This window comes from Puntigrus tetrazona, chromosome 23, assembly GCF_018831695.1.
Source record: "Puntigrus tetrazona isolate hp1 chromosome 23, ASM1883169v1, whole genome shotgun sequence".
NCBI classification, from domain to species: domain Eukaryota; kingdom Metazoa; phylum Chordata; class Actinopteri; order Cypriniformes; family Cyprinidae; genus Puntigrus; species Puntigrus tetrazona.
In genome coordinates this window covers 19036710-19059743 of record NC_056721.1, presented here as the reverse complement: position 1 = coordinate 19059743, position 23034 = coordinate 19036710, and the positions used below count along the sequence as shown (strand labels likewise).

At 37.8% G+C, this 23034-nt stretch overlaps 1 protein-coding gene across 1 annotated transcript in view; it reads left to right on the top strand.

The window, feature by feature from the left end:
* Window positions 1–333: 333 nt before the first annotated feature.
* LOC122328577 (plexin-A1-like) overlaps window positions 334–23034 on the top strand; it is a gene marked incomplete at its 5' end in the record, with an annotated part of 73459 nt that continues 50758 nt past the window's right edge. Inside the window, 4 exon segments of the mRNA XM_043224322.1 lie at window positions 334–540; window positions 14311–14407; window positions 16593–16783; window positions 22702–22853. Coding sequence (XP_043080257.1) covers window positions 334–540; window positions 14311–14407; window positions 16593–16783; window positions 22702–22853 — 647 coding nt within the window.

The following is a 23034-nucleotide window of genomic DNA, read 5'->3' as shown; positions in this document are numbered from 1 at the left end:
TGTGTCTGAATAGCTGTTGGCATTTGCTTGAGTAGTAAGACTGAAGTGCTTTTGATCTTCTTTTGATGCACTCTCAGTACAGTTATTTTATCTCTCAACATTGTAATAGCAAGTCATTATGTTTTGTGTAGAGCTGTTTCGTATGGATGTCTCTGTGTGTAAAACACATGAGCAAAGATAAACGTTGTGTTGTGTACATCTATCGTGGTGTGTCATATAAACCTGAAGTGTTTCGATTATCACCACGCAGACATAATATTGACATTTAGCTTGTCTCTTTAATCACGCTTTGTTTAAATGATCTAAAATGAAAACTTGTTTTTTGGTTTACAGGAGTGTCCTCAGATCCTGCCAAGGTCCACTCAGATCTACATCCCTGTTGGTGTGATGAAGCTCCATCACTTTGTTGGCCGGGACCTTCCACAGCCTCAGTCTGGGCAGAGGAACTACGAGTGCATCTTCTATATTCGAGGGAAGGAGTACAGTGTCACTGCGCTAAGCGCTTCAACAGCACCAGCATACAGTGTCAGGAAGACCATGGTAAGTAAACTTCTGTTGTTTGGTGTTTTTAAATGATTTTTATTGTTTCCTAGAGGTTGCTCTTTTCATGTAGCTCAGCTCGGTTATTAGCTGTGTCGCTTGAACCACCCTCTTTTATTAAACCAGCTTGATTTAATGAGATCTATTGATGCATTGATTGACCAAGGGCTTGTTAAATAGATCAAAATTAAAGACATTTATAATGTCGCAAAAGTATCGTTGTTTCACAAAATTTCAGCACATCTGATTTCGGACATTTATAATATTAAGAAATGTTCCTTGAATAGACATGGAATGAACGACTTTATGCTGCACTAAAAACTGGAGTAGTATCGCTGTGATTTTATGTGAGAAATGTTCCGAATTGATTTTGAGATTTTGGTTTGTATACTCTAGAGACACATGAGAGGACTGGAATAGGAGACTTTAATTTAAAAGTTTCAATTTGCTCTACATTTGATTGCATTACTTGCAGTTGAGTAGCTAATGGCATCTCATCTGGGATTTTCTGTCTTCTAGAAGGAAATTTCTAGCCAAACATATTGTAGAGGGTGTCGGTGGGGTTTTATTTAGATCACATGTGGGCCAGTGGACTTCAAGGCAAATGGACTGTAAAGTCATTCTGATAAGCTGTGACCTCTTAAATCGCGTCACATCTCCGTGAGTTGTTTAAGGCTATTATTGGTGGAAAAATGCTATTCCAAATAGCTGGCCATTTTCTTACAGCACTGCTGACACAAGCCTTCCTCTTCATTACCTTTTTGGCCAATCAACATTTTTGTCTGGCTGTCAAAAATCCCATCAGGTACTGGGCAGGCACTGGTGGACCATTAGAGACCTGATGAAACACGTGCCACTTGTTGACCTCGCTTTAACAGACTGCTTTGCAAAGGCAGTCACAGTGGCAGAGAGAAAGTGGCTCGGTATTTGATGGCACTCGTGACACTTCTCACCATGCCTTATTGATGGCCGTTACAGGGCTAACAGCCTCTTTCTCTTTTGTGTTGAGATTCCTGGTGTTACTGAGGGGGGAGCTAATTACACAGCTAAGAGTTTGCAGAGAACTGTCTAAGCTAAAGACTTTATCGACTGTTTGCTGTCGCGGCGCTTCAAATCAACAGCGATTGGCGCGTCACTGATGAGAAGCTATTCCTCTGTCTCCGCTGGCTGGAAGCATCAGCCAGAGTGATGTTAACTTTAATAGCCAGCGCAGAGCGAAAAACAGCGGGCTGATAAGCGACCTGTTCTCTTCTGATTTGGCAAAAGGAAGGTGGAAAGCGCTTTAGTGGTTTTCTTAAAGGGATTGTTCAGCCAAAAATGAAAATTGTGTGACCAATTATTCAGCCTCACGTCATTTGTTTCTTCTTCTTAAGACAAATTCAAATATTTAAGGCAATGTTGTTGAACAAATAGTCGATGGTAGCCATTGACTTCCATTGTATAGAAAAAATAATATGACCCTGAATTTTTGTAAACGGAAATAAATAATGCTGAATAAATAAGCTTTCCATTGGTGTATGTTTTGTTAGGGATTGCACACAATATTTGGTTGAGGTACAACTATGTGAAAATCTGGAATCTGAGGGTGAAAATATTGAGAAAGGTTTTGGTATATTTACAGATGCGTCTACAGATATATTAAAATATCTTCATGGAACATAAACTTTACTTAATATCCTAATGATTTTTGAATTTTTTTTATTACAAATATACCCCAGCAATGTAAGACTTAAGGTCCAAAGTCACACATATCCAATCATTTTGGATGAAACGTCAGTTTGTTCTGAATGAGTTTCTCAAAGGTAGTTCAAAGTTGACTCAAAAATGACAATTGTGTTGTGCTTTCTTTTCTCTTTGGAATACAAAATTAGAAATTCTGTTTGTTTTATTAGTCACCCATGTCCATTCATTTATAATGAATGGGTACTGAAGCTTTGAGCTTCATAAAAGGACTCAAAAGCACCACGAAAACATCATAAATGTGGTCCGTATGACTCAGTCTTTTGAGGTTTTTTGATAACTTTGTGTGATGAAAAAGACCTAGAATTAAGTTGGATTTCACTTATATTCTCTCCTTCACTGCTGCCACTGGATCATTGAATCTGTGAATCATTTCAACCGGTTCATTGAAAAGATCCAACTCAAATAATGATTCATGCAAGCTTTGATTCAAACGGCCGCATTGATTCTCTTGGGAACAGTCTTAATGACCTGCATTTTTAAATAATGACTTAAAGTTTTCTGTGAAGTTATCACATGACTTCAAAAGCATTGAACGTAGCAAATGAGTCATTTGAACTACTTTTATGTTATTGTATGGTCTCCTTTTTGTTCTCAGAAGAATCAATTAGAAAATCCTGTGACTTTGTTCGGATATTGTGGTTTAAGTACAAAAGTAGCATGTTCATTTGCTAAATACTTCCTAAGCTCAGTCTGATTGTATAGCGAATGTTATTTAACAATTATGAATTGCAGTCTGTCATCTTTATCTCAGTTGACGTTCTAAGAAAGGTGGTTTTCCTTACTTTCCCTGGTCATCCGCGGTTTATCCTGTGACGGAAACCACGCCGGGTTTGGTTCTGTGCTGCTGGGTATTCAGACAGCCTGTCACTCCTAATGAGAGCATGCAATTACAGCCGTGTTAAGATCCCACTGCAATTACACCATTAAATGCCAGCAATTATCAGTTACTTAGCGTGCAGTGATTTTAGCATGAGTGCTGTGTAGCCCTGCGTGAGAGTTCCATTACCAGAAGTAGGAGCATGTTTAGAATGACAGGCTTTTGGCATAGATCAAGAGTCACTATTGTTTAAGTCATTCACAGAGTCCTCCCTTACAGATTAAATGACTGTTCGTCAATAGGCTCTGGCTGAATCGGTCCCGGAACATTCCAAGGACTTCGCGTTTGAACTCTTTGGCTGAGGTGCCAGACGGCAGGTCGAACATGAATCACTCCGCCAAAGCCCCTGCAGTTCTTTTCATTCACGCCGCAGAAACTTTTTCCATCTGAATGGTTAATTACGACGCTGACTAACGCTTGGTTGAATGTTAGAGGATTTGAACGGTTTGCTTTGCCATAACAGCGCTGATTCTGAGAAAGGAGATTTTAAAGTCGCCGTGGGCAGTGTTAGGGGAACAACATGTTACATAATCAGGTTACTTTTTGTTAAAATAAAGAAACATGTTACTTTTGTGAATTTGCATCATGACATATAAGTTGTTTTGAATATTGCACACACACACACACACACACATATATATATATATATATATATATATACATAAAAGTATTAAAATCATACTAGGCGTTAGTAGTTATATTATTATATAAATTATACTAGTCAGCAGACATACTGACAAACCATTTCTAAAAGAAATTCTAATAATATGGAAAAATATTACTTTTATTTGCAAAATATTTCCTAATCAAGTGACTTTAGCAAATTACATGCCTTATCTGTGTTTGCTACAGAAAATAAAGTTATTATGGTGACAGATGTGAAAGAATATTCCAGAAAAGTGTACAAATGCATAACGAAATCAAACGTTTAAGATTGCGCGGTACAAGATGGTGAGTGTATTTTTCTCAGGAGTTACAGCTTTCTTCAGCGCTGGTCGTTGGAGGTCAAGCACGTGCCAGGTACTGTAGATCGAGCAACAACAGCTGGCAGGTGGAGTCTCGGCGGGCTCACGGCGGGCAGATGGCTGGTGTAGTATGATTAGGAGGGGGCTGATTGTGTTTGCCTGAGATTGATCAATTCGATCCTTTGTCTGACTGCTTAAGACAATAGAGAGACGGGGTTAATAAAACGCGGCGGTGTGTTGGGACGCAGAGGGAAGCGGGCAGTCCTGATTCAATCGATTGAGTAAACAAAGGATATAGAGCTTAGGATGAGATGTGCTGAGAGGGAGGAACATCATTGAGCATTAGCAGGTTGATACTGAAGAGGAAGAACTTATTATCTGAGTTTGGGTTGTTTGTATAGGCGTTTGTCGAGATGCCGGTAGATTTATTCAGATAGCCATGTATACGTTTCTTTTAAAAGAAATTCGAACTGGAAAAAAGTGATGTGAAATGCTTAAGAGATTAAGACTGATGCGGCAAATTCTCTTTTTTAGTAGTGATCCGATCTTGACATCCGGACTGCTGTGTTTTTAATCATAATGTATATCAAAACATTTATTTATACTGTGGCACATGCAGGATGAAAATGCTAGGATACAGATAAAAATTCTGTAATATTTTGCAACAAGGATTTATACGTTAACATTGCCTAGCGCTAACAAGCAATATGTTTACAGCGCTTATTAATGCTCGTTTCTAAATTTTTGCTCATTCTCTTGCAATTTTTTTGGAAACTAAAGATTCATAAAAGACACAAAGTGCAAATTTTTGGATAGTTATACCATTTCATGTTAAGTTTATTATTAGTGCACAGTACTTAGAATTCCATAATTTGTATGTAATTTGTGTGTGTGTGTGTGTGTGTGTGTGTGTGTGTGTGTGTGTGTGTGTGTTATTTTATTTATTTATTTATTTTTAATTGTGAAAATTTTAAATATAGTTGGTTTTTGTTAATAATAATAAGTCAACTTAGTTGAAAATCCTTAAAGGGATAGTTCACTTCACTTCAGAATTCAAATTTGCCATCATTTACTCAACTATTTACTCATATGTTGTTCTAAACCTTTACAACTGAATGCAAAATATTGATAAATGCCTTCTTTTATTTCCAACCATACAATGAAAGACAATAGGGTTCAATGCCATTAGGGACCTTATTGACTTTCATTGTATGGATGATAACAATTAACAACATTCTTTCAAATGATCTTCTTTGTGTTTCACTGAGGTAAGACTTCATGCATCACAGAATATACATTTTTTTGACATGCTGTTCCTTTTAAGACTCATAAACAAAGGCAGCTATATGTTTGTGGGCAACTTTCGTGGATTTGGCCCTGGAACCAGCACAAATTTGGTGGAAAAGAGGTAGACTTGAGGGAAATCAAATGAAGGAGTGAAGATGGGTGTATAAAAGACGAGACAAGAGGCCTAAAGTCACTCTCTCTCTCTCGGAGCGCCACAGCTCAGGACCCAGGAGATGAACAGAACAGGCTGATGGTATCACACTCTGCTTTACAACATTACCTTCAGCTCAGATAAATGACCAGAGAGAGAGAACGAGAGACTGACAGAGAAAACACAATGATGGAAAGGAACGGAGGGGAAAGGAAAGAGAAAAATCTCGGCCAGAATCTCCTCTATGCAGTCTACAGCAAAATGAGGACTATCGGGGAGAGTTTGATAGGATCCAATTAAAAGCCGTCGTAGATAAAATGATGATGAATTGCAGTCGTGCAGCAGAAAGATGGTTTGCTTCAGACTCAACACACCAGTTCCTCCCCAAACACTTCCACGGAAAGGAAGGAGGGAAAAATGAGCGGAGGAGGAGGGTCATCATTTTTGAGAAGGGAACGGGAAGCAGCTTTTGTATGTTGTAGGGAAGAGGAGGAGAGGTGAATAACTGAAGGAGTCTCGCTTGCTTCCCACAGCGGGGTTAAGAGTGTGTCAGACGCTCCTGTGAGACGAGCTCCTGCTAGGAAGAAGATTCACCATGAGCTCTGAGCTTAATTCAAGAGCTTCAGCCACTTGACTAAAAACGCTCTCATTGCGAAAAACAACACAGCAGTTGCACCAGTAAAACAACTCTGCATAATGAGTTAGCGATACGTTTTGATAGCTTTTTCCATCTTCAAAAGTAGTTCTATTTAGAGATTTCAGCAAACTACAAATCACGAGTGTACAATGTGTTATGTATAAAATATATCAGATATTCTGCTTATTAGATATTTAATCTATTATAATTAAATGTTTTAGTTTATTATGTAATTGCAGGCAGTGGAATATTAACTTTTTTGTTCTTAATTCTTTTGTACTTAATATGTTTTTCTATTTGATTTTTATTACATTTTATTAAATGTTCATTCAATTTATGTATATATGCATGTGTATAATTAAAATTAAAATGAAGCATACGAAATTTTACATATTTTAATGTATAAAAAAATTTGCAATTTTAAAATATATTTATAAAATTACATTAAATTATTATAATACAATACAAAATAACTTACTTTTTAATTGAAATTATAATTTTTATATTTATTTTTATTTAAATTGTATATTTGTACACGAAAAAAAGTAAAAAATATTTTCACAGCAATTAACATTTCATTAAATTCATTAAATATTTCAGAAGATGCTTGTTAACGAATAACAATGACATTTTTAATTCTGTAGGACCAAAATAATAAATTTTGGGTGTTGGATTTGTTTGTGTTAGTGTGTGTGTGTGTGTGTGTGTGTGTGTGTGTGTGTGTGTGTGTGTGTGTGTGTGTGTGTGTTAAACCCCTCCCGATGTGCTGATGTGTTATTTTTACCAAGGCGCACAGGTATGCTATCAAAATGACTAATTATATAAGACTGACCCACACAAAAGGCGGCGTTTTTCTTCCCTCCTCCTCACATTCCAGCAGCTGCTCTGTTTTGTTAACATCGGCACTTTCCAGCCCCGTGGACCCGGAATCTCCCGCCTCACCCGCACGTATCCGTACGCTCCCTCCTTCCCTCCATCCCCCTGATCAATGGGCTTGCCAGCAGAGGACGGGCGCAGGCTGGGGAGATGCCCAGTGTGTCTCTCTATTTCTGGCCTCCATTCATTTTCCCCTGTGAGGGTAATTATGCATTTTAGGCATGCAGGTGGAGAGAGAAAGAAAGAGGACCTGTGCAACTCATATGGCACTCTATTCTCAGACTATTGTAAAAGCGCAACTGCTTACAGCTTTCATACTTTAGGTTTATTATAACTGGATGCATAATGAGAGGAGTTCTGCTCATCTTTTGTCATGTTCAGAAGTTAGTTTCATGCTTGCTTGTTCTCTTTTAAGGTCAGTGTGCAGTTCCAGTCTATGTTCTGCAAAGCAGCTTTACTTTAAGTCTCGTACAAGCAAAGTTATGCTTTTATTAAATTAGTTTTTTTCCCAATTTAGTTTACAAAGATGACTTTGTAATAAGTGGCAAAAGACCTCAAAGATGTTGCAGAAATAGCAGCAAGGTGATTGACAAAATGTTCTGTCACATTTAAAAAAGAAAAAAAGCTTTTATCCCTTTTTCCCTTTTGTAAAACCACTTTTTAAGAATATTTTAGAATTGTGACATTTTCATGATTTTCACTTTTGTCTCTGCAGTGATCACCATAATGAAAACGTTATCTATCTATCTTAAAATCTGCTTTCATGAACATTATATTTTGTGATATTTATTTGCATTATTAACACATTGTTCTTTGCAATGGTCAGTTGATTAATGCTAATTAAAAAATACTATGTTTGAATGCAGTCAATGGTAAATTAATAACAAGTAAAAACAAATAAATAAATAAAAAATGCCCAGGTTCATTAAGGTGTTTAGACTTATTTTTGTCCAGAAAAATGTCATGGAAAATTTATAAATAAATAAAACAAATATCCAGGTGCATTATGATAATTAGATAAAAATGGTCATGAAAAATAAATGCATGCATACGTGCATAAATAAGTAAATAAATAAATAAAATGACCAGATGCATTAGGGTAATTGCATTATGGTATAGTTGTCAGAAAAATGTATATATATGTATATATATAATATATGAGAATTTGAGAATTTTCTAAACCCATCAGCTCAAGATACATTTTCTTGAGGTACAAACAAAACTTGTGAAGTCAAATTCTACAAAATTAAGTGAGTTCATAATAATATATATATCTTTCAATAGGGAATGAAAAATTGTTTTCCTATTGAATTTAGTATATTTTTCTGAGGCAGTTATATTTGTTCTTATTTAATAGAAAATAAACTTAATATAACAAGTCAGTTTTCTTTTAGAAAAAATCTCTTTTAGGTAAAATGCTGAATATTTTTTTAACCCATTTTATAATGTTTTTTTCTTTTCACGTCATAACTGTGGCATGGTGTGGGTGTTGCGATCACAATGAGATGAATATATAGAGAAAGCCACAGTCTAGCAGACACTGACATTTATCAACACCTGTCATGTCAGCTCAGCACCTAAGGGTCTTTTTTTAAAGACCGCGAGTGCATGTGCGCGAGCTTCAGAACGTATGGAATAAGTTGCCGGATCATGGTTATTCTTAATTGGGTCATGTGCGTGTTTCTCCTCACCTTGTGTTGGAGGCCTCCATCGGCCTCATGGGAACTCACACTTGCACAAGCAATTAATTACTCTCCGCCATGTCTCCATGATGACCACGGGCTGAATAATGAGCGTTATTATTCATCCAGTCTGAAGTAGACGCACAGTTCTCCCCGAGCTCCTCTCACGCTGGCCTCTCGCGCGAAACAGAGCTCGCTGTTTTCAACCACCTTTTCCATAAATGCTGCAAATGTGACCTTTTGGTAAAGAACAATACGCCTTTTACTTGTTTCCAGCCATTTTGCGGTCGCCAGAAGTCACATGACCTCGGTCACATGATCTAACCGCCGTGATTAGCATCGAATGCAGCGATTGTCTGACTGAGGTGAGCGGGGAGTGTAATGTCAAAGGCATGTTAATGATGATATGAATAAATCATATCTATGTTTTTGGACGGCCCTCAGAGAACAGCGGCGGCTGTTGTTAAGACGCGACATATGTGTGGGAGGACTGCCGGAGCTCTTTAAAGTTTAATGGATCTGGGACGCTGGTGAGGAGACGTAGGCAGGAGGAGTGTGAGGGTTCACGTCTGCTTAGGGAAGAATGTGTGTTTGTAAGCATAGAGGTCATCTGTGGTCTGCTTGGAGGATGCGTTTGATCAAACCCAAGCGCTGAAAGAAGCTGTCACTGCTTGTCAAAAGAAAGGCCTTGTGACTTTTGGGTGTTCAGCGGTTTACCCTTGACCTTGCGTCTTTCAAAGAGTCATCAACTGACTCTTTGGATTTGTTCAGACAGGCAGCAAGTTTATGCGGATCTGACAATAAGTTAAAAGCTGAAAATCTGTTTACAAGTTGTTCGAAATCTGATCAACGTAATTCCCAAATTCATGTAATAAATCTTTATTTATTTCTGAACCAACCAATCATTAATTTGATTACAGTGACATTCGTACATGGTTTATTTAACTTTGAACTAATCAGCTCTCCTTTGAACCAGTTCAACATTGATAATAATACATTTTAAAAAAATTTTTGCACACTAAATGAGCACAGTAGGATGATTTCTAAAGAGTTACGTGATACTGAAGACTGGAGTAATATTAAATAGTCTACAGTTATTTTATATTGTAATATTTAATAATATCAAATAAATGCAGCATTGGTGAGCATGCTTTTTATGTTTAATGTTTTTAAAGATTTGAACATTATCGACCCCCAAATTTTGGAACGTTAGTTCAGATGTGGCGTTCATCCATTAAATGGTGAACGTGTGATTTTTCAGACTCCGGTGTAAGCATGAACGTGTCAATAGTGCTGTAATCCCTCTGATGTTTATGTTGTCTGATGTGCTTCGTGAGTTCGTCATGGCAAGATGTCATGATGGACATGAGCAAAGGCAATTTTCAGTTTTCCGTCCTCGCCTTCCACTGTGACAGCTACTCAGTTATAGTAGAAGTAAGTCTCTCGCCGTCGCGCTGACACTTAAATCAGTGCTGCGGCAACCAAGTGGATATACCGGATATTGACTGCACTGTCAGAACAAATGGACCTGATTTCATCACTTGTAACTTGACAGACAGGTAAAGTCATAAAGATCAGATTTGAGGGAAAAGAAATGATTTATGTTCCATGTGAACAAAGCCGGCCCTGTGCTCAGTAGTCTACTCTTTAACACTTATCTTGTCGTAACTATTTTTTTCTGTTGTTTGCAAAATATTACGATTGATGGATAATTCAGAATGTTTTTCGTAGTTTCGAAAGACAATAAATACATATGGCCTTGTGCATTTTCTGTTTTTGGAAGCGATCCTACAGTAAAATATGCTCATTTGGAAGCGAATAAAACATTCAAGGTGAAGTTTGAAGCATACCCATGAAAGAGATGTGAGGGAGATTTCAGTGAGAGAAACAAGAGATTCCAAGTCTAGCCCAGTGGAATATTTCAGAGATGAGATCAGCAAGAGCACTGTCTGCTGTCTTTTTCATATTCTGAAAGTTGAAATAAAATATAAATATTAGATGAACAATAAAAAAAGTTAGTTGCATTGTCAAATAGTTGCAGTTGAACTACTAAAACTGATAATAAAAAAATATATAATTAAAAGGCATTAAAATCACAAAAGCACTTAAAGGGTTAAAGGGTTAATCACTTACCCCCATGTTGTTCTAAACCCCTAAAAGCTTTGTTCATCCTCAAAACAGAATTTAAGTTATTTTAGATGTCCCATTGACTGCCAAGTAATGAACACTGTCAGGGTCCAGAAAAGTATGAAAGACATCTTCAGAATGCTCCATCTGCCATCAGCCGTAACATTATGAAGCTGCGAGAATACTTTTTTGTATGGAAAGAAAATTCATTCAACAAATTTGGCACCATAATGCCATCATAGCACCATTTTGGAGAGTATGAAAAAGCGTACTCTTTTCTGTGTCAGGTGCAACACACGGATATGTCTTTTGCGTGTATTTACGCTTTGATTTAAACAGAAGCAGCGTGTGTTGAGCTGACACAGAAGTGATACCCTCCAAAATGTTGCTACAGTGACGTTGCTGTGCTGAATTTGTTGAATAAAGTCATTATTTTTGTTTTCTTTCTGTACAAAAGGTATTCTCATAGCTTCACACCATTACAGTTGATCCACTGATGGCAGATGAGCTATTCTGAGGATGGGTTTCATACTTTTTGTACCCTGACACAGTGCTTGTTACTTGGCAGTCAATGGGACAGTCACAAACCTCCTGAATTTCATCTAAAATAACTTTAAATTGTGTTGAAGACGAACAAAGCTTTAATGGTTTTAGAGCGACATGAGGGTACGTGAATAAGTGATTTTTTTTTTTTTTTTTATTTTGGGGTGGAGTAACCCCAGAATTACTACAACTAAGAATAATAAAATATAATTCCAAATAGTTATAAATAATTTGGTGAGTGAGCTTATACATAACATACAATCAATCAATAGAAATTAAGCATAATGAGAAAAAAACAGTCCTCCATTTTATAAAAAAAAAGATTCAGAATTTCTTTTTTTTTTCACAGGACTAGAATGACTTGATGGTTTTGGCAAAAATTTCTGCACTAAAACTCTATTCTAATGTTACATTAATTTTCTATAATTTACCAATTTGAAATGCACAAAAAACTGACTTGACATGTAATTTGTATGTTCAAGTAGTCTCTAAAAAAACCCCTCAATTTCAGTGGTCACTATTTGTGCGTGTGTGAGTGCGAGCGTGTGTATGTTGGAGACAGTTGAAGCCAAATGAGATGTGTCAGAAAGCAAATTGGAAATGCCAATTTCACTTACGTCCAGGCAACGCGCTTCACGCCTAAACTCTTCTACTTGTTTCATGTGTAAATTAATGGCTTCCGCTCTGTAATTTAGATTTTTGAGCACACCCACACACCCTCTCCGCCATCTATTTGGCCCCATCTTCCTCCCCGTTTCCGTCTCGCTTCCTCTTTCCCGCGCTCCCCGACCCCTCCACTCATCCTGAAACGGCCGGGGCCGTGCAGACAAATCGCATTTCTCTCTGCATGCTAGTTCTGAGTCAGTAGCTCTGCTTGATGAGACGCTTTCTGATACTAGAACCTGGTCTGTAAGTGTGCTGGATGTCTGCTGCTGTTTATCAGGAGTGTGTGTGAATGAGAGGGGCCTTAGAGAGGAGGCTGCTGTCAGGGTGGAGTGTTTTCACCTCCCCCCATATTGATCTGACAGTCTCACAATTGCGTGATGAGAATCCTGACTTGTCTCTCCTTCGCTGTCCGTCTCACTCTGTTGCTCTCTCTCCGTTTTATCCGTCTCACTCTCTTTTTCTCTCTCAAGGATACACACTTAAATGGCAAGATTTACATGGAGCGAGATAAGCCAGCATGTTTCATTCATTCGCTGCCATTTTAGCCGGGCTGAGCTCGAGCTGTGCACCAGAACATGGCTTGCGTGCGTTTTTCTGAGCGCGCTTCATCCCGGCGGCCCCCAGATGCATGTCAGAATCAGTGCAGTAAATCACTGATGCGCTGCACAACAATATGGTCACGTCCAATTGGCAGGATGCACACTTATATGTAGTTTTTTGTGGGTTCTTTGTTGTTCTGTCTTGTTTTTTGTTTTATTTTTGGTCATTTTCAACCTGGTCTTCTAAAAATACATACATTTTTGTGCAACACCGTTTTTACACGCCTTACTACACACTCAATGCGTGGCGCTAAAACACAGATTCAATATAAACCCTGGCACATTTTTGCACATAACATGATATTCTTCAAGCAATTGTGCTAAAATTGCGCTTTATTAATTGAAAAGTAATAAAAGGTGTCAGGGTTTTACTGCCTCTAGTGTTAATTTCATTTTGGAAACTGCAGCGATACATACTTTTATGCCATGAGAGCAGTTTGGTCATTTTAGACGGATACCGACAAAATCATGTCTTGCATTAACGTCAGGGCTTTATGTGTCTAGCTATTTTATTTAGTGTTGTTTTCAACCTTGTAGCAGATTTTAAATGCGAGCATAGAAGAGAGGAGAGGAAAAGATGCGTGAACAATAGGAATCGATTTCCAATATCAACACAACTATCACACTCAATGTGTCCAGCAGTTGTTTTATGTTGAGTATTTTGGCTTTTTCGTATAGGGAGATCCAGGGGTGGGCGATATGATTGATGACTATACGATATAAGTAATTTGATTTCATTTGATATAATAGAAATTTCGTAATTCTTGTCACCGGTGTCAGTATCATTACAAACTAATACTAGCTTAAAACAAACTCAAGTTCACTTATGACAAGTTAAGACATATACTTTTATACACGTGTCCATTTTGTGTATTTTTGTCAGATAGTACCTAAATGTAAAGAAAGCACAGGAAAAGATGGCAAGTGTGGGTAATGTGGGAAGAAGTGCGGGTAATAGTAAAGTTTGAATTGTGGTGAGATGGTTACTATTGTTTAAAGCATTTTTGCATCTATAATGCATGACATTATGGCTAAAAATAAAAATAATTAGTTTAGAAACAAAAAATGTCCTTTTATTTAGTGGGTGGAAACACAACAGAGCGAGAGTAATGGAATTGAGTAATGTTTAGACCCTGATTCAAACTCATTTGTCCCACATTTTGGTATTTTGAACCTATTTTTGTCTTATAAACAGAGCAAGGACAGGAAGTGAGGATAAGAAATGGGAGTAATCGGATCTGAAAATGTTGCGAGCTGCAGTGTGCATTGTGTCATTTACTATTTTATTTTCAGCCTTTTTGTCTTTTATGGTGGATAGACATACTTTAGAGACAGGAAATGATGGTGATAAGCAGGAGAAATCGGTTTGGAAAAGCCATGACTCATATTAAAATCCATATTACCCTCATGAGCACTACAGATCAATTTACAATCTTTTTCACAGGTTTAAAATGTCTGTAAAAAGTATTTATTGAGAATTGTTTAAGAACACCTATTACCTGTTATAAAACATAACCCTTTGTGGCTTTTTGCTTTATTTTATGACCGGAAGAAAACATCAAGTGTGAAGAACAGTTTGGAATAACGTGTCTTTCTTTGTTTTCTTTCTCTCTCCAGTATGACTATGAAGGAAATGACATCAGCGATCTGCCGGTGGATCTCTCAGTTGTGTGGAATGGAGATTTTGTCATTGACAACCCCTACAATATCCAAGGTAAAAGTCGCATCCGTTCTTCTGTAGTCGCTCTTTCTGTGTATCCACACCTCTTCTCCAGTATGTCTGTGAAGACAAATTAGGTCCGTTTTATGCCTGGCTGCATGTCAGGCCTCACTGCTCTCCATACAGCTTATCTGGTCCTTCCTGAGCTGTGGCTGCAACTCGCTGCTGCTAAACAATAAGAAACCACGTGAAACCCTCATTGGGATAGAATGAAAAGGGCGGCAGCAGAGAAGAAAGTGTGGTTTTGGGTTCACATCCCCATCAGCTTGACTCTTCAATAACTCAAGATGACCGTTTTGGTCATTTTGGGTAGAGTCCAGATCTATTTGTTGCTAATATTTCAAGTGTCAGGCTGGTAAAGAGCTATTTAGAGAGAGCGGTGAGTGAACGGTGACTCTAGAGGACCGTCCAATTGTTCACCACAGTTGGGCGAATCAAGATCTCAGCACCTTGACTGATAGCGACACGTCATGCATTTTCGTTCTTCTTTTCCTCATGTCTTTGCTGTCTCTGAACCATAAAAATACTACTTTCAGATCCAATGTTTGTGTAATATCCTATCTGGTCGATTTTTGAAGGAAGCACAGATGCATGCTTCACATACTGATGATATTTTATTTTAGTTAAATATTTATTTTATTATTTTTTTTTTTCTCCCTCTCTTGAGTACAAAATCACCATGCAGGGTGATTTCTGAATGATTATGTGGCACTGAAGATTGGAGTAATGGCTGGTGAAAATTGAGCTTTGCAATCATAGTAATAAAATCTGAATGAAATATAATAGTAATTTAAACAATTCACAATATTCTGTTTTACAGATTTTTTCACATAATGCAGCTTTGGTGTGCATAATATAATTCATATTTTACTTTATTTAGAAAGTTTAAAAGTGGTATATAATATAAAAGTTAGTACTGGTGTCTACAAAAAAATGCATAGAACAAAAAAACAAAATAGGGTTAAATATTAATTAATATATATGGCCCAAATCTCTCATCTCTCTCTCTCTTTCGCTCTCTCTCTCTCTCTCTCTCTCTCTGTCTCTCTCTCTCTCTCTCTCTCTCTCTCTCTCTCTCTGTCTCTCTCTCTCTCTTTCTCTCTGCACTGTCTTTACAGCACAATAAATTTATTCATCTTCTCCACACTGCAAGAGAAAAAGCCCCAGCTTTGCCCTGCTGTAAAGTGGAAATGTTAATGTAATTAAATCATTCATTTGGTTCAGTTTAATTAGCGCAGCGTTACTTTTAAGCTTAGCCGTGGCTAATCAGATTAGCATGAGGCTGAGACGGATGGATACACTGTCTCCTTTGAAGTCCGGCGGCAGTCTAAGACGCCCAGCCAACAGAACATTCACCCAGTCCCCTGAAGCTGCCATCTTTCTCTTTACAATGGGAATTTAACATCTGTAATTCGATAATGGTTAGCTGTAGCTGAGGTGATACATTTGTTTCATTCAACTTTTAATCACACTTTCTTTCAGTTTATAGTCAAAAGAGAACTAGAGAAACATTTTAGATCAAGAAAATAGCAGAATGTATTTGTGCTTTAATTTTTAGCTTCACAAATCACACCATTAATTGCATTTAACTCTTTTGTGACTCTGAACCAAAACCTTGACCTTAAGGGTCAACTTTTTTATACTTCATCTGAAATAAGTTAAGAATAAATAAGTTTTCAGTTGATGTATGGTTTTACAAAATGTACAATACAACATTTAAAAGCTTGTCCTTAGTAATTCATATTACTTTTAAGGCATGACATTTACAAATATCTTCATGAAACATGATCTTTATTTAACATCCTAACGCATTTTGACAAAACAATTATTTTACAGTACCATTATCTTGGTACTGCTTTTTTCTGTTAATTAAACAAGCCATTTCTATATGATTTTATCATATAAAAGAGTGTATTTATTAGACTTATATTGTGCAGGTGAATCACTGTAACACACCTAAAAGACACACTGGTGTTTAAACAATAATCACATTTCTAATAATGACAATAAACACTTCTTCAGTCGAGTAATGTAGTTCATTAGCTCAACTGCAGATGATTTATGGTTGCCAAGCAACTTGGCTCATTAATATAGAATTCATCTGATGTGCGGTCGCAGGTTTTGTCCTCTGCTCTGCGTGCTTATTTATCCCTGTCTTTATCGCTCTTTCTCTCGGTAGCGCACCTGTACAAGTGTTACGCCATGCGGGACAGCTGTGGGATGTGTTTGAAAGCGGATCCCCGGTTCGACTGCGGCTGGTGCGTGCAGGAGAAGAAGTGTTCGCTGAGACAGGAGTGTGCTCCTCCAGAGAGCATCTGGATGCACCCCAGCGCAGGAAACAGTCGCTGCGCGCACCCCAAAATCAACAAGGTAGCACCCGCTCCCATTCTGTCACACCCCATTTAACACATTCAGTATTTACAAGGCTGTCAAACACACTTTTTTTTATTGTGTGAGCATTTAACAGGTGTTGTTTTTGCAGAGCGGCGTTGAAGGTTTTTCAGTGGTGCTTTGCATCCTATGTTCAGCAAAGAACCTATCAAGTGCAAGGCTTTAAGTTGCTTTGCGTTTTCTTTAAAGATTATTTTTACGTTTGTATACCTAAAATGTAGAAGTTACATACAGTGTTTAATTAGGGCTGGGTATCGTTTAAGAAATGCTGATACCGATACCCTGAGTTTGACCGGTTCCTGAAAGATACCTTTTTCGATACCGATTTTATGAAACTTTTTAAACAAGATTACATTCACCTTGTTGCCATTTATATAGACTCAAAGCCTCATGTCCTGAGCCACTGCACAAAGGAACAAAATATAGCCATACGTAATAAATCAGTGCAAATAGATTTTATTAATTTCAAATAGTTCTCAGTTTACACGTCCGTTATGCTACCTTTACACTAGTGCGTGTTCTCTTTAAAATGCATATTGCTCAGACAGAATCATCATTTCTATTAATTTTCCACAGATTTTAATATTAGCAAATTCAATGTCATCTGCCTGTTTTTGATTTGCTCTTCCATGATTGCAGATCTAACTATAAAAAATAATATTTTTCAGCAATATTACATGACCAAAACACACATTAGACGGCAATCAGAAGTTATTACAAACACTTGATGGTGGTTTGAAGTGAGCTTTAAGTAAATGCAGAATATAAATCTTATTTATTGTCTTATGTAGCATAATGCATATATTTTTTCATTATTCGATGGTACTGAGGCAGTTTTGGTCGGTACCTAAAAAGCATCGTACTCGATACACAGCCCTAGTGTTTACATTATAGGTGTCATCCTTTGTTCATTGAAACACCTTTGTGGTTTTGTGAAACATAAAATAAAAACAAAACTATGGATTTGAAAGAAATCACATCTCAGCATAAAAGTACGTTCATAGAAGCCATATGTTTACTTCCCGTATGCTAACGATGGTGCACTGTTTCTCAGTTTCTATAATACAGACGCTCTTCATCTAAGAAAAGAAACAATAGACCTCCATTTTAGGATTTCTACAGCGGCTGTGCCAAACAAATCTCTCGCTGTGCTTTTATTGCCATGCAGCGGTGTATTGATACTAATATACTGCGGTGTGCCAGTGCTGGCAGCTGGCAGTCTGAGAGACAGCGGTGTCTCTCAGTAAGATTAGCCCCTGATACTGGGTAATTGCCAGTGGCACAGTTGCTAATCCGTTAGCTCATGCCTGTCTCTCTGCTTACTTATCACTCTATAACCAGAGCTGAAAGCTTGAATGAAGGAAGAGGTAGAGACAAAGAAAGGAAATGGGGTATGCTTGTTTTCAGTTCACATTGAATCAGCTGATCGGTTTGAATCACCGAGGCTTGTGAAGTCATGCGGTACCTTTATGTGAAGAACAAAGTAAATTGTGCAAGTCATTTACAGATTTTACTCTCGAAGTTCCTGGAGACATTTGTTGGTGACGTTAAACATTGCAAATTCTGTCTTTCTTGTGACTAAACATAGTTATAGTGATGAAGATTAAGATATTAAAGCGAAAATACAATGCATTAATGTGTTCAAACCAACAAAACTCTGTAAAAACAGTAACACAGGCTGTACTTCCTTCACAGACTCATTTTTGGGCATTTGTGATACAGCTCTGATGTTATTAGAGGGAATACAGAAGGGTTGTGAATAAGGTCCAAAATAAACACTCGCCAAATGTGAGTAAAATTGTCTTTGTGGAGTAAATAAAAGGGAGTTAGTAGCCAGTTGGCCCAGTATTAGGCACTGTGGCAATCAATGGTTTAATTCAAATTTTGAGAATGATAATTTGATATTTAGCATTGCAAATCAAACCATCCACTAAATAGTCAGTAGGGATATTTACCATCATTAGTTTGCCTAGCATACTTCATGAACTTCATGTTTTTGTCAAAATATCAGCACTAGTGTTAATTAAATACCATTTTTGTTGTTTTTGTATTTAATTTGTTTAATTTTTAGGAAGAATATACTTTTGAGCAATTTTGTTTTGTACTTGATATTTTTATTTTAATTTTAGTTATCCAGTAATTTTAGTATGTTAATTTCAGTGTTTAAATGTTGTCTTGTTTAACTGAAACAACTTTAGGTTGGCATTTTTCATTACATTTTAGATTTTTGCCATTAATAATTAACTTTAATTAAATTAATTGTAGTTAACAGTACAAATAATTTATTGGGCCAGAGCATAAATTTTATATATAATGTCCTAACAAAATGAATATTATGCTATCCCTATATATTCTTACAGTCTGTCCTTTCCTTCATTCCTTGCTTTTCTTCCATTCACGTCAGAGTCGTGTGACTTAGTATATTAGCCTGTGGATAAGCTTCTAATTTCATTTGGAATAGAGTATTTAAACTGGGATTTTCTGTCTCTGTCTCTCAGAGAGACCCTGGGTATGAGTAGTAATTGAATTTGCTTTATGTCTGTCTTATTGTCTGCTTTTTTACGTCTCAGTTGAAGCTGTCTGCTGACGTCAAAGTTGTGCTTTTTTACTCTAAGTGCCGTAGAAGTTCATAATACCCGAAGAGAGCGAGCCGTTACCTTTTCCATTCAGTACAGACACACTGACAATCATGGGGAAAAGACCTTCCTAAGCTGCTCACTAGCTCTTGTGTTTCCCAAAATGCACCTCTTCGGCATCAATATCGCATTAACTTGCTCAGAGTGTAGATTCTCTCCATTTCTAATTACAGCAGGGGAAAATGCACCTAACCAGGGCCAACAGCAAGGTTTCTTATAGCAAACAACCTTTTCTTTATCTGGGATTTTCTCTCTCTGTCACACACACACACTCTTATCACACCTCTGTCAACAGTAAGCAGCTCTGATAAGCTTTGACACTGAAATATGTAAAATATACGTGTTGTTCTGCCTTGTTTTTCATACAGCGAGATGAGGTCAGACAGGCAATGGGAGGCGGTAGGAGTCTGATTGGCTGTTTAGTTATGCGTTTGCCTAGTGTAGGTAACAAAATGAAAATAGTCTTAAGCCTCACATTCCTTTAGGGAGACGGACTTCTGCTGCCGCCCATCCAAGTCTGGCCATGATTGGACGCCACCGAGCTACATGTAAAACAACCCCTCTGAAACCAATTACAGGCCGCTTTCCCCTCCTTGTTTCGTTATGCTGTATTCTTTATTGGCATCGCTCTGTACAAAAAGCCAATTTTTGACTCTATGGTCTATCTGAGGCTCTAAGATTGGCTTAGGGGAGAGGATTTGAGAACATATGCTACAAACTAGTAATATTGGATGGGAAAATAGGGAAAAAAGGAAGCAAATTAGGGCCCCGGAAAGCTACATAACTGAAGCGACAGATATGGCAGAACTTTGATGCGTTTTTCCATTCTTCAGCAGATTGGTGGAGGCTCTATAAATAGGAGGTTTTCTGGGTGAAATCCCAAGTGAAGCTGTTGTACCCGTAAGCAAAGACACTTAACCTCAATTACATCAGGAAGCATGCAGCCGTAGACATACAGAAAATGGGGGTGCCAGACAGAGCTGTGTTGCACGTCTGGCTGAACAGCACAAGTAGATGTTTCAACCAGTGGAATTCGACTGCAATTTGTCGCCAATTTTTTATTTATTTATTTTTTAAGATTTTACCCATGCTGCATTTCTGTGTTTGCCAAAAGATGAAAGACACCTTGCTGATGAAGATCAGGGAAAGACAGGCAAACAGACAGACAGCAGACAAACGCAACATCAGGAAAGCGTTAAGCCTCACACACCATGCAGGTGGCTTGTGGGCGGATAGGATCTGGAAGACGGGGGTCTTTAGACGCCCCAATCTGCCCCTATTCTTTTCACCCACCGTCTTTTCTGAGTCCTCCCACTCTCCTCCATTGTCATCCTCCCACCTATTGGCGGAGAGCTGGGGAACGCGACACACAAACAGTAATAATCTCGCAACTGGATATCGGCAGGAGGCTTCATGCATTCTGGTGCACTTTAATCTCAGTAATTGCATATATTTTTTGTAATGTATCGTTACCCAGAGCTGATAATGAAGGGAGATTTACTTAACTGTGTATAATTTAACAAGGTCCTGGGGGAGAACGTGTGTGTATTAGTGTTCTCCCAGTTGTGTTGAGAGATATTATTTTTATCTATCATTTCGCTTTAAGGCTGATTTAATTAGAAACGTATAAATTGTTTTTTTTAACATAATAAAAGACATCTAATGTAGGTTAATTTTACTGTAATCCCGAGCGACAGGCTTCAGTCCAAATTCTGCAATTTTCAGGTCAAGCCAACTGTATTACAGTACATGCATTTAAAACAGCTTGTATTTAATTTAGCTTCTCAGGCTGTTGTATTGACAATGCAGTGTGGACCGAAGCATTATAATTGCACTGTCCAGTTCCTGGGCTTACTGTAGTTTTGTGAGGACAAGCTTGCATTAAGTTGGTTCTGCATTTCAGCTTATTTTTATCAATATGTGAAGCAGCCAGCCTGTGCTGTTTATGGAATTTGGCAATCCAGTGAATTGTTCTTTCTCAAAAGTGCTCATTGTATCAATACTCTCAACCTTGTTCCAGGCATAAGTTACAGTACATGTAGGCAGCCAATCTGAGTTGCCCAGCTCTTGCCAGTTATGTATGCAGCAAGTTCGTATACCTTTTAGAACTGATTTGAAAATGCCTCTCATATATAAGGATTCAAGAATGTGGAATTAAAATTACTTGAATTTTAAACAAATGAATATACCATTTTATGGTAAATGTTGGTTTGTCAAATCAGAAAAGAAAGATCAAAAAGAAATAGTCGAATGGTTGCATATCAGGATAGGTGGTTGGTTTGATAATACTAATAATTGATATATACATGGATAAATATTTATTTTAATTAGAATTATTATTATTAGAATTATCATACCAGAATGAAAAACATGTACCTTCCCAGAACTGTGTTGAATTTCTTTCAGTTTAATTTTCCTGCTGTTCCAGATCAGATTCTACTCCCACTTCCTGTGTTGTGTGGCCAGTTTTAGGTTCCAGTTGAAAGGGAATTATTTTTCAGTTGTCAGTGTGGCTGAGGCAGTAACAAAATGAAAAACGGAATTTTATTGTAAATATTTTAATTTCACAATTGTTGAATGTATGGTTTGCTGTGATGCATAATTTTTCACAAAGGAGTCCCCCAAGGCTCTATTATAGGCCCCCGGCCATTGTGGCAGTAATGTAGCTGAGGCCCAGCTCCAGATATCTGTGGAGACCTTGTGGTCGAGAGATCAGGCGTGCAGAGTACCTGTAATTCCCTCATGATGACTGTTACAGGGCTCCGTCCTGCTGTTACCACTGCACATCATTCACCATATTTGTTTTGTCATGCCACACCTGTCCTCGTTACGGAGAATAATCCGGCTAAATAAATCACATTATCCTACTGCCTTGCGCCATGCGGCTCTGAAGCGTGGATCCGGGAGCCTGGGTAATAAGTTTCAATTAGAGGATGGATTGAGGGGGGGTTGGAGGGAGGTGTCTTACCAAGCCCAGCATCAGGGGCTTCTGCTCCCCTGCGCCGAGGGGTGATTTGTCTCCATTAAAATGCAAGGCATCTGAGTTTGTGTTGTAACTGTGAGACTATAAGGAGCTACAAAGTTCAATGCCAAGACCTGTCAACTGACCAGAGGTCCAATAAATGTTCTACAGATATCAGAATTTAAAAAAAATGCCCAGACTATTTTTGTGTTTTTACATTTCTTGTATTGTTGTCTGGCCCATCATAGCATCATTCCACCTCCATTCAAACTAATGTCTCTGTTTAACTCATTGTACAGCTGTTACCTGAGACTGGACCACGGCAAGGTGGAACCAGACTCACCATCACCGGAGAGAACCTGGGTCTACAGTTTAGAGACATTATGACAGGTGTCTGTCTGGGAAAAGTACCCTGCGTTCCTATTGAAGAGGAATATGTTAGTGCAGAAAGGTGGGGGAAAACTTTTGCAATTTTTCTGTTTTGTTTAATAGAGTGAATCTGCTTTGAAACAATCGGTTTTGTATAAAACTCGACTTCATTACTGCCATATTTAGTTTTTTTTTTTTTAAAGGAATAGAAAAACAGTGTGTTCTGTGGATTCTACTGCTTTTTTGAACAACTTGCCAATTGT